We start from the raw sequence: 14,928 nt of genomic DNA, 5'->3' as shown, positions 1-14,928 counted from the left end.
ATGGTTATTTATAACTTCCTAGAAAGTATCTTCTCATGCCTGAGAAGGAAATAAGAGGCAGGTCCTAGATCCATAATTGTGTCAAAATATGATTCTAGAAATGTGACTAACTGCAGTATTTTTCAGATTTCTTTCTACTTGGAAACCTTAGGGGTTTTTGAACAGGTGCTGGGCAGCAACAAGGCTGAGGACAGGTCAGCGCCCCGGGTGGAAATGCTTATTCAGGAAGATGCACTGAGCAGACCAGATGTCTCAGAAACCCCGGGATCCAGCGGCTTTTTGGAAGGACTCACGCGCACATTTGACAATTGCTGGAAGCAGCTGTTGTCAGATCTCTGCTGGTAGCCTCTGAAAGGGATATAACTGCAAAGAAAAGGACTCTGAGTCAGGATGAGCTCATTTGGGAGTTTCTGCTGCTCTGCAGGCAGCTGCTAGGGATTGCCAGTAGGAACATGTCTGCCTGGAGCCACTCCAGGGCCTACAGCAAACAGTGCCATGGGGGCGGACCTTGCTGCCAAGTGCCTTCAATCCCCTCTCACATCCTCGTGTGAGTCACTCATGACTCATGAGGGAAGGTACCCTTCCTCACTAAAGAGGAAGCATAACAATTTCCAGGGAAGTTCTAGAAATTGCGTTGCCTGAGTCCAGCAGTAGAGGAGTGTGACTTTTACCCTCCTTTCCAATGCAGCATAGGGGATCAGTAGCACACAAATGCAGAGTGGGCACTTCATCGGTTTTTCTCCAGTGCCACAGCCATTCTTGTCTGTCTTGGGTCAGGCCCTCAGAGAATTGCAGGGATGAATGAGGGTCACTGGGGGACTCGCCAAGCCCTGGAGGGTGCTACCCACCCGTTTTAGTCCTAATCCCTACTCCTGGGCCAGACACTGATTGGAGACCTTGTCATCTCTAGGAAGCTAAGGAAAAGCAGAGAGTCAGGTCTGTGACCTGCATGCAAACACTCTACCCTTCCCTTCAGTCTTCAAATGTGCTCTTCGCTGCTGTTCTTCCAGGTCTCATAAGACATCACACTTTCCCCCCTCCCTCACACTATGCTCCCACGCCCTCTCCTCAGTGCAAAATTTATGGGGTTCGGAAGAACCTAGACTAACAGGGGGAACTTTGTTTCTTCTTTTGCAATGATAGAATAAGACGTGATTTGTCCTGAGGAAGCCCAAGGAAAGAAAAGGCTTCTTCCTCATATGAAAGACCTCGGAAGAGATAGCCTGTGTGGCCTCCGGCAGTGTGGGTTCTGACATTCATGCCTCTTTTCTTAATCTGCTCCTAATGAGCTACCAGGCAACCTGGGACTAATTGCCAATGCCAGGTTTTTTTTTTTTTCCTCTTCCCTTTCTATCCAATTTGACCTGTGAGATTTGAGGTGGTGTTTCCTGCATCCTCTCTCCTCATTGAAAGGATTGGAACTGTGCCAAAAATAATATTGTAACAGTGGCTCCCTGGAGTTTTGGGAAGTGTAAATACAAACCAGCATGTTTGCAGCACAGCCCACAAGAGACCAAAGAAAAGTGTTTCAGTGATGCTTTAGGGGGTACTTCTCAGAATTCTCAGCAGAGGAGGTAGGAATACACAATTTCGGGCATTGAAATGTCAGTCATAGAAAGGAATAGAATAAAGTCATTTCAGAACAGAAATGTTTGTAGTAACATTAATGTTTTAGTCTCATTTGATTAGAAGATCTCTGGGTGTTGCTGAATTCTAATAGCCGTGTGCTAAGGGCACAAAGGGAAATAGCCCCTGTTGGGTTATTTTATGTGGGAAATTAAGTGAAGATAGTGTTTGGGTCCACTGATAGACAAGTGCCAGTCATGAATGATAATTTTAGAAATGTTCTAATTATTCCATGAGCTCTAGTCTCATTAGTGATGGGCACTAATAAGGACACAAAGCATGTGAGGAGAGCAAGGCACACACGTGTACGGCAGCTTAAAAACATGGAGGATAGTATAAGGCTTTGGGGAGATAAAATAAAATAGGGCATTACCAAAGAAGAAGAAGAATGTAGCAGGAGGGGAAGAATGAAGGGGGGGAAATCGGAGGGAGAGAAGAACCATGAGAGACGATGGACTCTGAAAAACAAACTGAGAGTTCTAGAGGGGAGGGGGGTGGGAGGATGGGTTAGCCTGGTGATGGGTATTGAGGAGGGCACGTTCTGCATGGAGCACTGGGTGTTATGCACAAACAATGAATCATGGAACACTACATCTAAAACTAATGATGTAATGTATGGGGATTAACATAACAATAAAAAATTAAAAAAAAATAGGGCATTACCAGCTGAGCTGTAACAGTCAAAGAGACGGCTTCAAACAAATGCCATAAAATTTATGTTTCCCAGAGCTCATGGAATGGACTCCTCCTCTGTCCACCATCCCTGAAAGACTGGTTCCTTGAGGAAGTCTTCCCTGGATAACTGAAAAAGAAAGGGCAAATACCTATGACTCCCTGTTAAGAGTGAGCTTTCTACATTTAGTTCATTCAACTTCCATTGTCGAATGTCACATACAACTATTCTGTGGTGACAATGATATACCAGGAAAGTGTAAGAGGGGACAAAAGTTTAAAAAGAGTGTCTAACTGAGATGTTTTCCCTTACGGACCTTCCATTGTCTTTAGACCTCATTGTCCAAATACTGTGTGGACAAAGAATCTATGGCATAAGCCTTAGAGATGGGATCTGAGGAGGTAAATGAATGATATTCCTCCGGGAAGAGCCTGGTGCTGTGCTTTCCTTAGCCATCAAGAGATGCAGAGAGGATTGTGAAGAGCCAGAGTCATAGATAGAAAAATAAAACTGATACTTCTGCTTCCAGCTTTCTCTTGAAAGCAAGGGAACTGAAAGCAGTCAGAGCTGGTGCGGATGAAAGAACTGCACCCCAAAGGTGTGGGATCAGCAGTCAGTTGGTCTCTTGAATTGAGTTACATTAGCTAAGGAATTTCATTTTGCAATCCACACTGTGTTTTTATTTTCTTCAGTTATTTGGTTGTTTGGGATGTTCGTTTATTACTTTATTAAATTCACATTTTATTTTATTTTTTATTTTTTTAACTATTTTTTATTATGTTTTATTAATCACCATACATTACATCATTAATTTTTGATGTAGTGTTCCATTTGATTTTAATTGAATTGAGGGGAAAGGATCTGCCCATCCTTTAGTGGAGAAAAATCGCAGGAGCTGAACCCCTCAAGATCGGGTGTGTCCAACGCAGTGGTAAGCTCTGTTGGAAATCCAGGGAAAATGTGCAGAGATATAACGGCTCATACTGAGAAAAGGTCTGATGGTTTGGATGGATTTCTGTCTGAGGTTTAAAACTACAATTATAGCAGAACTCTAAATCAGGTTGCTCTTCCTGGCAGAGCGGTATGCATGTGGTAAAAGCAATGACCAGCCTGACTGTGAGAACCTGAGATCATTCTAGAGCTACTTTAGTGCACTAAGGCTCCTTCCAACTCCCCTCTGTCCAGTGGGTCAAACAGGTTGTGGGATTCGATCAAAAGACAAACTAACATCAACATATTATTATTATTACTAAAAATATGCACAGATAGAAGTTGGGTTTGAATGTTGGTTCAGTAGTTTTGAAAAAATAAAACTATAGGGTTAAAAAGAAAATCTTAGGTGGAAATACACTTAAATCACATCCAATAGAAAACATCAGAAGAGCTAGCCACCACTTCCGGGAGATTAAACAACATGGGTAGCAGAAGCTGACATCTACTAACAGTCTACAATGGGCTTGCGCTGTGCTAAGTGCTTTAATTTCCATAAAGAACTGGGGAGAGAGGTGCTATTAGCCTCTTTATGTTACAGATGGGAACACAGAGGCACAGAGGGCCACACAAATGAAAAATGGCAGAGATGGATTGTCACACAGGAAATCTTCAGACATTTCCATTCCCTAATTGCTATTCAAAATAAGCAGTGTGAAAAAATTACCTAGACCTAAGCACTAGAAGAGATGCAGAAATGTCACTGGAGACAGGTGTACTCTGAGTTTTGAAACAGCCCATAAATCGACACAATCGACAGGGCATTCCCTGCCAGTATCTGCCTCCCCCTTCTATTTGTTGTTCCTCAGTCATAGTGGGATGAACCACCTGCACCTTTCAGGGTAAATAAACAGTCTGTTCCTTCATTCCTGTTCTCTGTAGGTCAATCTTGGGGACCAAGTCAACCAGGCTATCTTCTCCTCTGTCACAGAGTTCCTGTTGCTGGGGTTCTCCAACCTTGGAGAAATCCAGCTCATCCTCTTTGCTATATTTCTGTGCCTGTATCTGATTATTCTGAGTGGGAACATCACCACTGTCACTGTCATATGCCTGGATCGCAGCCTCCATGTACCTATGTACTTCTTCCTGGGGATCCTCTCCATCTCTGAGACATGCTACACCTTTGTCATCCTGCCCAAGATGCTCATAAATCTGTTGTCTCTGCTCAGAACAATCTCATTTATTAACTGTGCCACTCAGATGTTTTTCTTCCTTGGTTTTGCTGTCACTAATTGCATGCTGCTGGGGGTCATGAGTTATGACCGCTATGCTGCTGTCTGTCATCCACTTTGGTACCCTGTCCTAATGAGCTGGCCGGTATGTGGACACTTGGCAGCCACTTGTGCTCTGATTGGCTTTTTGTTCTCACTGATAGGCTCCCTGTTAGTCTTTGAACTCCCTTTCTGTGGTCTCAATAAAATCAACCACTACTTCTGTGACATTTCACCAGTTATCCAGCTTGCCTGTACTGAAACCTACATCAATGAGCTGGTCATCTTCATTGGTGGAGTTCTAGCCCTCATGGTCCCCCTGACTTTCATCTGCATATCTTATGGCTTTATTGTCCATACCATCCTGAAGATCCCATCCACTGATGGCAAGCAGAAAGCCTTCTCCACCTGTGCCTCCCACCTCACTGTGGTCATTGTCCACTATGGCTGTGCTTCCTCTGTCTACCTGCGGCCCTCAGCCAAGTTCTCATCTAACAAAGACAGGCTTGTGACAATGACCTACACAGTTGTGACTCCGTTGTTGAACCCAATGGTGTATAGCTTCAGGAACAAAGATGTCCAGATGGCCATACGGAAAGTGATTGCCAGAGGAAGATTTTATCCTAAAGCTCTGTAATGAGAATACTTTGCGTCCATGAAAACCTCCTTTCTGAGGATGTAGCAATAATTATAAAGTTGATAATACTGTCACCTTCCATTTCCATAGCATGGTATAGCCTCACAGTGCAAGCTTCCCAGGGTACTATTTTGATAGGCATTGTGGAGTGCAGCCGTGAATTTGGGTTGATTGTTAATCAGATGCAAGTCTCAAATACCTTTAAACTTGCACAAGTAAGTATTTTGATTTTTCAGAACTGGAAACAGGTGTACTCTGAGTACATAAGAATGATCTTATTCTATTCCAGGAAGGATAGGTAGCACATTGTGAAAGGTAATTCAATTTAGAAGGTTCAGCCATCACAACTTCTCAGTGATTTAGAAAAATCTTAGAAGGGCCCCTCACAAAAACCGTGGGTAAAATGGAATAAATCTAACTGAAAATTATTACTATAACCATGAGTCGTCCACATTGGAAAGGTTCCAAGGCTATCACTTCCAATCGCACTCTCATTATGGAGTCCCACCTGCAGTATCCCAGGCTCTGACTGATTGCAAGCTAGGCGGCCAGACATTATCAAACATCCCTAAGTGTTACCAAGTCCCACCTTTATGTCCCTTCCTCCTTGGCCCTAGTTATTATCTCTGGAGATGCATATCTTATCTCTAATATTTCACTTACACAGGGGCAACTCAAACATTTGGAAGAGGATAATGCATTTTCCTTTGCAGGACCTTTAACTCAGCTGATGACTCCTTTGACCTTCATGATAACTCAGAGTCCACAGACCCCTCAAAATCCTGGTCTTCAATCTCTGGATTATTTTCAAGATATTTCCCATTTTCTTAATAGTATTCTTCAAATGGGTCACCAGGAAATGGGTGCAACATTCCAGGTGACAAGATAGCCATCTGCCTTGTGCTGGAAGTCAGTTTTATGTTAATACAGCTTAGATTTTTTTTCCCTCTCATTTCCTGGTAATTTCTGTCACATGTGTGCTCTTCCCTGACTCCTATGTCCCTTAGACTAAAGGATTTTATATATTATTCTTTCAGGCAACCTCATATTTGGTATTTTTCCCCTTAAATCTCTGCCTTTGACTTGAGGCCAGAATATCCAGTTCTTTTCATACTTCACTTATAACCTCGAGCCTACTGGTTATCTCTCTTATAATTGCATTCTGTTCCTTCTTCTAGAATTGGAGGCTAAACAGTATATGTATTGTGTAGAAACACAATTAACAGGGGCTACATGGATTCCAGTACCAATGTATGCTCAATGGCAAAGAGCACTGTGCTGGATACACATGCCTGCCAAGTGCCCGTTGTGATGGTTCACATGCTCAGAGGTTTTCCCTCTTCATCTTGGGTACTCCACAAAACAGAGTCACTTTGTCCATCTCCAGAAGTTCCATTTAGGGGCACTTGCACTTGACCTCTGCTCCAGGGAAATCACAGAGTACATGCCCTTCTCCCCCATCTGTGAGTTCTAAAAAGAAATAGCTCCTCCCTTTCACAAAGTACACTCTGGGGAAGGATGTCATATGGGTGGGCAAGAAGACAAGATGATTTATGACACGGTAGGGATTCCCTGGGCTGCCACAGGGCTCGGGCAATCTTCTAGTAGTCAGAGGGTGGAAGCAGAAACCTGGGGGAAACTGGGCATGGTTTTCTGAAGTGTGATCAGGAAATCTTTTGAGGCACTTGAAAAGTCCCATGTATTGTCCCAGAGACCGGTGCCACAGTTTGGTTCCCCGTCCAGTCCCTCACCTCCCCACCTCATACCCCTTACGAGTGACTGTCGGTGCCAGTGATGCCCCGTAACAGTTACGCTGTGTGTAACTGCTCTGGAAGCTCACGTTGTATGCTTTAGTGTTCAGGACTTCCCTTTCTTCTTCCTTTTGACAAAACCCTCATGTGATGAGATAAAGTGGGCAGAAAAGGTGCAGAGCGTAGGGTTTCCAGGTCGAGGTGATCCAGAGAAGACAGTCTCTTCCCTACAAGACTCTCCTCGCTCACCACACTATTTTTCCTGACTCTACAGTTAGAACTTCAAACCAGCCCACCTGATTCCTCTCCTCAGAGTTTCACTTGTCCTTTTTAAATGTTTATTTATATGATAAAAGAAGAGATAAGTGTTGTGTGGCAACATCTCAACCTTAAAAACCCAGTGATTTAACTTCTCCATCATTCCCTTTGAAGTTAAATGCTGCTGGAGAAAATTATGTAATAAATCAGATTATTACAATAAGCTGATAATCAACATCTTCAAACGTAAAATTTTTACATTTTTTTTTTCTAAAACAATATCAGCCTATTCTTTGCAGAAGCTGTTGCACATATGCTCACTTCTACCTAAAACATCAACTAACTGCTCCTCTCCACAGCCCTCTCCCTCAGTCCTTCCAAACACAGTACCACTCTGGGACACTGCATCATTCTTTAGGGGAAAACACCAGGGAGCAGACTGAAATGCCCTGTTCCTCTTGTCACGGACTTTACAAATGTACTTGCCCCACAATTATTCCAGTAACTTTTTCCATTCCTGTTATAGCACAAGGCATCCCCTTCAGTGTTCTCAAATATACTTCCTTTTCATATGCCCTTCATTCCGTCTATTTGCTATTTATTGGTGCTTCCTGAATCCCTCTCTATGTAATCAGGGCTTTTCCCGAATCCTGGACAACAGGGATTGATGATCCGACATTATGTGAATAGACACAAAATAGGAATGTGTCTGTGTTTTTTCAGATTGGATGCTTTCAGCGTAGTTATGCCAAAGCACGCACACCCTCCCAAACGCTGATGTAAAGAGAAGCTGGAGCGGCTCGAAGGAACTCAGACAACCGATCCCAGAGAGAGACTTTTTTATTTCCCCTTGATTTGTGAAGTTTTCAGGCAGGAAAAGCAGCCTGAGGATAGATACTAGAAAATGAGGGGAGGAAAAAACTGTCTGATATCAGTGCAATAAATTAATAAACCAGTTTTCAAACTCCATCCATGATTTACTCTTTCTTCAGATATTTACTAAGCACCTGCCGTGTGGGGGGAGATACAAAGGTAAAAGAAACAACACTCCTGTTTTCAAAATAGTAAACCCGCACTTACTCCCTCAAACTCCTCACACAGACAAGGGTAGTGGTTCTATTTCATTAAATAAAAGATACTGATACTTATCTTTATATACACTGTAAGTGATGCTCCCTTTCTTTCCTTTAGCTCCCCTTTCTACACATCTTTAAATTAAAATATATGTGTGTGTGTGTGTATATATATATATATATATATATACCAACGTCCTCAAATGTTATTAATTATTATTATTTATAGTATTATTTAATATATTTATATTATCGATATTTATATATTAAATATATTATATTTATATTTAATATTAAATCTATATTTAATATTATATTACATACAGATAATATAAATATATTGTTTAATACTATAAATAAATAATTATTATTTATTATTTATTTTTAATTTATATATACTATATATTTAAATAATAATAATTATTATTTAATTATATAAATTATATAATACTATAAATGAATATATTATTTAATACTAAAAATAATAAAATTTTATTACTAATATATCTATATTATTTTATATGAATTATTAATTTTATATTTATTAAATTAATATATTTACATATTAATATATTAATTATATGTGTTATACATAAATAATATATTTATAATATGATATATAATATATAAATTATTAATATATATTATTTTATATAAATTATTACTTATATGTAATATATTTTTATTAATGTATAAAATATATTAATAATATATTTATATTATTAAATATAAATACTATAAATATAGTAATAATTAATATTTATGGTGTTAAATAATATATTTATAATATTTATAATATATTATTTAATAATAAATAATATTTATTATTATATTTATATTTTTTATTATATAAATGTATTTATTAAGTTTATTTATATATTTATTAAGTTGCCTTGAGTAACTTAATGAATGTCAATAAGGTAAGTAACAACTCTTGCTCCTACCAAGATGGGTTAATAGAAATCAGAGTTGAATCCCCGCCTTAAAAAATTAAATGTTGGGAAAAAATACACAAAAGAGCAATTTTCGGACATCGGACAACAGACGGCGTAAGGCCCCCAAGAGCAGAGATAGCACAGACATACAACACTTCCATCAGCACAGACAGTTGCCCTAAAACAAATGCCTGTAAGCCAGAAGTGAGATAAAGTGGAATTGCTCCAAATGGAATCTACTCAATTAATTTAAAAAGGCAGTAAAAATGGGATAAAAATTTAAGACCAGAGATTATCCAACTGGATAAAAAAATATCTATTTATATACAGTCTCTAAGGTGCCTACTTTAATTATGAACCACAGGTAGGTTGAAGATAAAAAGACAGGAAAAATATATACCATGACCCCCAAATGAAATGCAAGCTGTAGTGATTATATTAATATCAGCTAAAGTTAATTTTAGAACAAGGGACAGTCCTTGAGATAAAGGGTGTAATTTCAAAATAGTAAAGTGTTCAATTCAGCAAAGAACATAAAAATCCCACATGTATATGCATATAATCACAACAATTGAAAATTCATTAAGTAAAACACTGATAAAAACTAATGAGAAATAGATGAGTCCACAGTTATAGTTGAGGAGTTCAACATTTTAGTCTCAGTAACTGAAAGAACAAGGATACCTCAAATAGGGATATAAAAGGACAAGGATATACTATATTTGTAGCTATAAAATATATAAGGATATAATATAATCAATGTAATATATAAGGATAAAATAAAAATGTAGAAGATTTTAACAATACTTTAACCAATATGATCTAACTGATATTTATTGAATGTTCCACCCCAAAACAGAATACATATTCTTTTCAAGTGTGCAAGGAATACTTACCAAGATAGACCACATGCATGGCCATAAACAAGTCTCAGAATATTTTGTAAGATATAATTAATATGTAAGGATAATGTTTTCTAGTTACAATTAAGTTAAAACTAAAAAACACTAACAGAGATATCTAGAACATACAAACCAGATTATTAACATTTAAATTACACACTTCTAAAAGCTGATAGGCCAAAGGGGGGAAAATCACAAAAGAAATTAGAATTATTTTAAACTGAACAAAATGAAAATATGACATACCAAAATTATTTGGGGGAAGCTAGAGCAGGGTTTAGGGGGAAATTTATAGCATTAAATGCTTATAATACAGAAGAAGAGACCCAAATCTATAGGCTAAACTTCTGTCTTAAGAAACAAGGAAAAAGGGGCACCTGGGTTGCTCAGTCAGTTAAGCATCTGCCTTTACCTTGGGTCATGTCATGGTCCTAGGGTCCTGGGATCGATCCCCGCATCAGGGCTCAGTGGGGACCCTGCCTCTCCCTCTGCTGCTTCCCCTGCTTGTGTTCTCTGTCTGTCCTTCTCTCTGTCAAATAAATAAATAAAATATTTTTTTAAAAAAAGTAAAAAGAAACAAGGAAAAAGAACAAATTACAGTAAGTGAAGCAGAAGAGAGGATATTATATATGTTTTTCACATGATAAAATAGTAAAGAGAAAATCAACAAAATCAAAACAATTTTATTGAAAAAGAACCAATAAAATTGATAAATCTCTAGGGAGACTGATCAAGATAAAAGAGAGAAGACACAAATTATCAATAATAAGCAAGAGCTATCTTACATATACTGTAGACATTTAAAGAAATATCATGGACAACTTTATGCTAATATATTTGACAAATTAAATGGTATATTACTTGAAAGACAAAGTTTCAAAACATTCCATGCTCATGGATCAGAAGAATAAACATTGTTAAAATGTCTATGCTACCCAGAGCAATCTATATCTTCAATGCCATCTGATCAAAATTCCAAAGTCATTTTTAAAAGTGCTGGAACAAACAATCCTAAAATTTGTATGGGATCAGAAAAGACCCCAAATCGCCAAGGAAATGTTGAAAAAGAAAAAACAAAGTTAGGGGCATCACGTTGCCCGATTTCAAGCTATATTACAAAGCTGTGATCACCAAGACAGCATGGTACTGGCACAAAAACAGACATATAGACCAATGGAACAGAATAGAGAGCTCAGATATGGACCCTCAACTCTATGGTCAAATAATCTTTGACAAAGCAGGAAAAAACATGCAATGGAAAAAAAATAGTTTCTTCAATAAATGGAGCTGGGAAAATTGGACAGCCACATGCAGAAGAATGAAACTCGACCATTCTCTAACACCATACACAAAGATAAACTCAAAATGGATGAAAGACCTCATTGTGAGACAGGAATCCAACAACATTCTAGAGGAGAACATAGGCAGTAACCTCTTTGACATTAGCCACAGCAACTTCTTTCAAGATACATCTCCAAAGCCTAGTGAAACAAAAGCAAAGACACAGATGCAGTGAAAAGAAGGGCCATATGCACCCCAATATTCATAGCAGCAATGTCTGCAATAGCCAAACTCTGGAAAGAGCAGAGATGCCCTTCAACAGATGAATGGGTAAAGAAGATGTGGTCCATATATACAATGGAATATTACTCAGCCATCAGAAAGGATGAATATCCAACTTTTACATCAACATGGATGGGACTGGAGGAGATTATGCTAACTGAAATAAGTCAAGCAGAGAAAGTCAATTATCATATGGTTTCACATATTTGTGGAATATAAGGAATAGCATGGAGGATATTAGGAGAAGGAAGGGAAAAATGAAGGGGGGAAATCGGAGGGAGAGATGAACCATGAGAGACTATGGACTCTGAGAAACAAACTGAGGGTTTTAGAGGGGAGGAGAGTGGGGGGATGGGTTAGCCCAGTGATGGGTATTAAGGAGGGCACGTACTGCATGGAGCACTGGGTGTTATACAAAAACAATGAATCATAGATCACTACATCAAAAACTAATGATGTATTGTATGGTGACTAACATAACATAATAAAATAAAATTTAAGAAATAAATAAAACAAAAGGATGTATAAAAATTAAACTTGCCACTGGTGGGCCTTTGGAAAAAAAAAAAAAAAGCAAAAGTTTCAAAGCTCACTCAAAAATAAACCAATAACCTGAACATTCCTAGCTTTTAAAAACATAGGTTTTATAGTTAAAAACTTTTTACAAATAAATGTCCAGATTAGTTCAGTGGTGAATTTTAACCAAATATTTAAGGGGAAAGTAGTATCAATCCTACACACTCTTTCTTATGGACTGAATGTTTGTGGTCCCTCAAACTCCTGCATTGAAGACTCAGCCCCCGACGTGACTGTATTTGGAGATCTGGCCTTTATGCAGGTCAGCAAGGCTGAAGGTGGTTATGTTCTCTCTCCATCATGTGAGCACACAAGGGGAAGGAGCCCATCTGCAAACCAGGACGAGTCCTCATCAGGAACTGAATTAGCAGGGACCTGGATCTGGGACTTCAAGCCTCGAAAATTATGAAAAGATAAATGGCTCTTCAAAACACCCTTTTAAGAAAATGAAAGGTCAGCCACCAAGTGGGAGAATGTATTAGAAAGACATATATCTGACAAATAATTGCATCAGAGTATAAGAAGTGTTCTTAAAGGTTATATATAATAACAAGACAAAAAAAAAAACCTAGTTTAAAAATTGGGGAAAATATTTGATCAGACACTTGCACAAAGAAGTTTTCAAAATTGCAAATAAGAAAATGAAAAGATGCTCGACATCAGGGCAATGCAAGTTCCGGCCCACGTGAGACCATCATCTACCCTCTCAGATGACCACATGGAAAGTTTGACATTACTAACCATCAGGGAGGTTGTAAACAACTGGAGTTCTCATACATTGCTTGTAGGAATGTGGAATAGTTGGGTTACTCTGGGAAATTTGACAATTTTTTTATAAACTTAAGCAGAAATTTATCCTACTATGTGGTAACAATACCATAACAACCTTCATCTCCTGGAGAGAAATTAAAGTCTACAGTCGGAACAAAACGTATTTTAAACATGCATAGTAGCTTTATTGATAACAACTCCAAACTAGAAACAGCCTAAATGTCCATCAACTGGTACACAGAAAAACGAACTGTGCTCTGTCCATACAGTGGAATAGCACTCAGCAATTCCAGGTAACGCACACACGCAATGGCACGGAAGGATCTTCAAGGCATCTGTGGGCTTGTAGCCGGGAGGTGTCAGCAGTGGGACCAGATGCCTGTCCTCAGTTCCTCGACGGGGCTGCGGTCTCATGGATGGCAGGGCACTCTCCTTGGGCTGCCCTGAGGGGCTTTTGTTGGTGGGTGGGGCTGGCAACAACGTGGCTGGACCTAGAGGGTACATGGCTACATGAAATAATCCAGACAGAGAGAGACAGATACCATATGATTTCACTTGTAGGTGGAACTTAAAAAATAAAACCAACCAACCAACAAAAAGAGACAAGCAAAAAGACTCTTAAATGCAGAGAACAAACTGGTGGGTGCCAGAAGGGAGGAGGGGGTGGGGGTTGGAGGACACAGATAAAGGGGATTAAGAGTCCACTTATCATGATGAGTACTGAGAAATGTATAGAATTGTTGAATAATTATATTGTACACTTGAAACTGACATAACACTGTATGTTAATTATACTTCAATTAAAAAAAAAAATTTAAGAACCTTAAAGGCATTATGATAAGTGAGCCTGACACAAAAGACTACAGATTGTATGATTCCATTTATATAAATTTCTAGAAAAGGCAAAGCTAAAGTGACAAAAAGCATATCAGTTGCTGGGGGCTAGATCTAGGGGTATGAGTAAGAAGTTTAATGGAAAAAGGCACAAAGAAAATATTGGGGATGATGGAAATGTTCTATGTAGTGATTGTTGTTGTTTGACAACTGTATGCTTTTCCAAAGTTCAGTAAACTTTAAAGAGGTGAAATTTATTGAATGGAATTATACTTTACAAAGCTGATTTTAAACAGGCTAACTGCAATATAAGAAGTGAAAAGTAATTGCTAATAAAATCCATGGTAAGCAAATACAGAAAATCTTCTTTTTTCGTGCTTCACATTTTGAAAACACATGATATGCATTCTAAACTTTTACTGAGGTTTTCACAAAGCTTGGGCCACTCGTTGCCTTTGAACTTTTGAATCCACAAATGAGTCAATTAAGATAAGATAATAACTTTATTTGGATGAACACATGGCAGTGTCTCTGAGACACTGAGAGGAAGTGGGGAGGGGAGGAGGGAGGCAGGGAGAGAGGGAGCAGATCTCCAAGTCTGCAAGACGGAAGGTGGAACAGTTAGAAGGGAAGACGAAAAAGAGGTAGAACAGAAGGAATCAGAAGGCAGAGAGGGAGGAACTGGAAGCACCCAAATGTCAAAATGTATTTGCAATTCCCATCTTCATCTTCTGTGCTCAAACGTGTATTTATCCAATTATCCTTTCAACAAACATGTATTAAGCACCTACCATGTGACAGACATAGCGGCATGCACAGATGATATATTAGTAAAGTAGACAGACACAAATCTGTGCTCTCATGGGCTTTGTATTTTAGTGGAAGAGCAAAATCTGTCCTCATTTCAAATAATTTTTGGAAAAAGTTTAAGACTTGTCTGCTGAGCTAGAAGAAGAGGCTACCTCTTGGGGTGCGGCTGATTAGCTGTGTTCATGCACACACACGCACACGCACAGGGCATCGGTGTTGAAGTACTGGAGGTTCATAGGTGCGCAAAGGGCAGAGTGTGGGGTGTGCGGTGTGGGGCCATCATCTCCCGACTCAGGCCTGAAGGGGTTCTATAAGTTT

At 38.9% G+C, this 14,928-nt stretch overlaps 1 protein-coding gene across 1 annotated transcript; it reads left to right on the top strand.

Annotated features, from left to right (window-relative positions):
- Positions 1 to 3,382: 3,382 nt before the first annotated feature.
- Positions 3,383 to 5,137, top strand: LOC118521349 (olfactory receptor 10R2-like). The gene is made up of 2 exons (XM_036069842.2): positions 3,383 to 3,415; positions 4,172 to 5,137. Exons 1-2 carry the CDS (start codon positions 3,383 to 3,385, stop codon positions 5,135 to 5,137), a joined length of 999 nt encoding a protein of 332 aa, XP_035925735.2.
- Positions 5,138 to 14,928: the final 9,791 nt, after the last annotated feature.

Source organism: Halichoerus grypus, chromosome 7 (assembly GCF_964656455.1).
Source record: "Halichoerus grypus chromosome 7, mHalGry1.hap1.1, whole genome shotgun sequence".
In the NCBI taxonomy this organism is placed as follows: domain Eukaryota; kingdom Metazoa; phylum Chordata; class Mammalia; order Carnivora; family Phocidae; genus Halichoerus; species Halichoerus grypus.
The sequence above is the reverse complement of the archived record's forward strand: the minus strand, read 5'-3'. Positions and strand labels throughout refer to the sequence as shown.

Coding starts and splice junctions, on each gene's coding strand:
- LOC118521349 (XM_036069842.2), top strand. CDS start 3,383: ATGCATGTGGTAAAAGCAATGACCAGCCTGACT. Junction 3,416..4,171: donor AAGCAATGACCAGCCTGACT/GTGAGAACCTGA, acceptor TGTTCTCTGTAG/GTCAATCTTGGGGACCAAGT.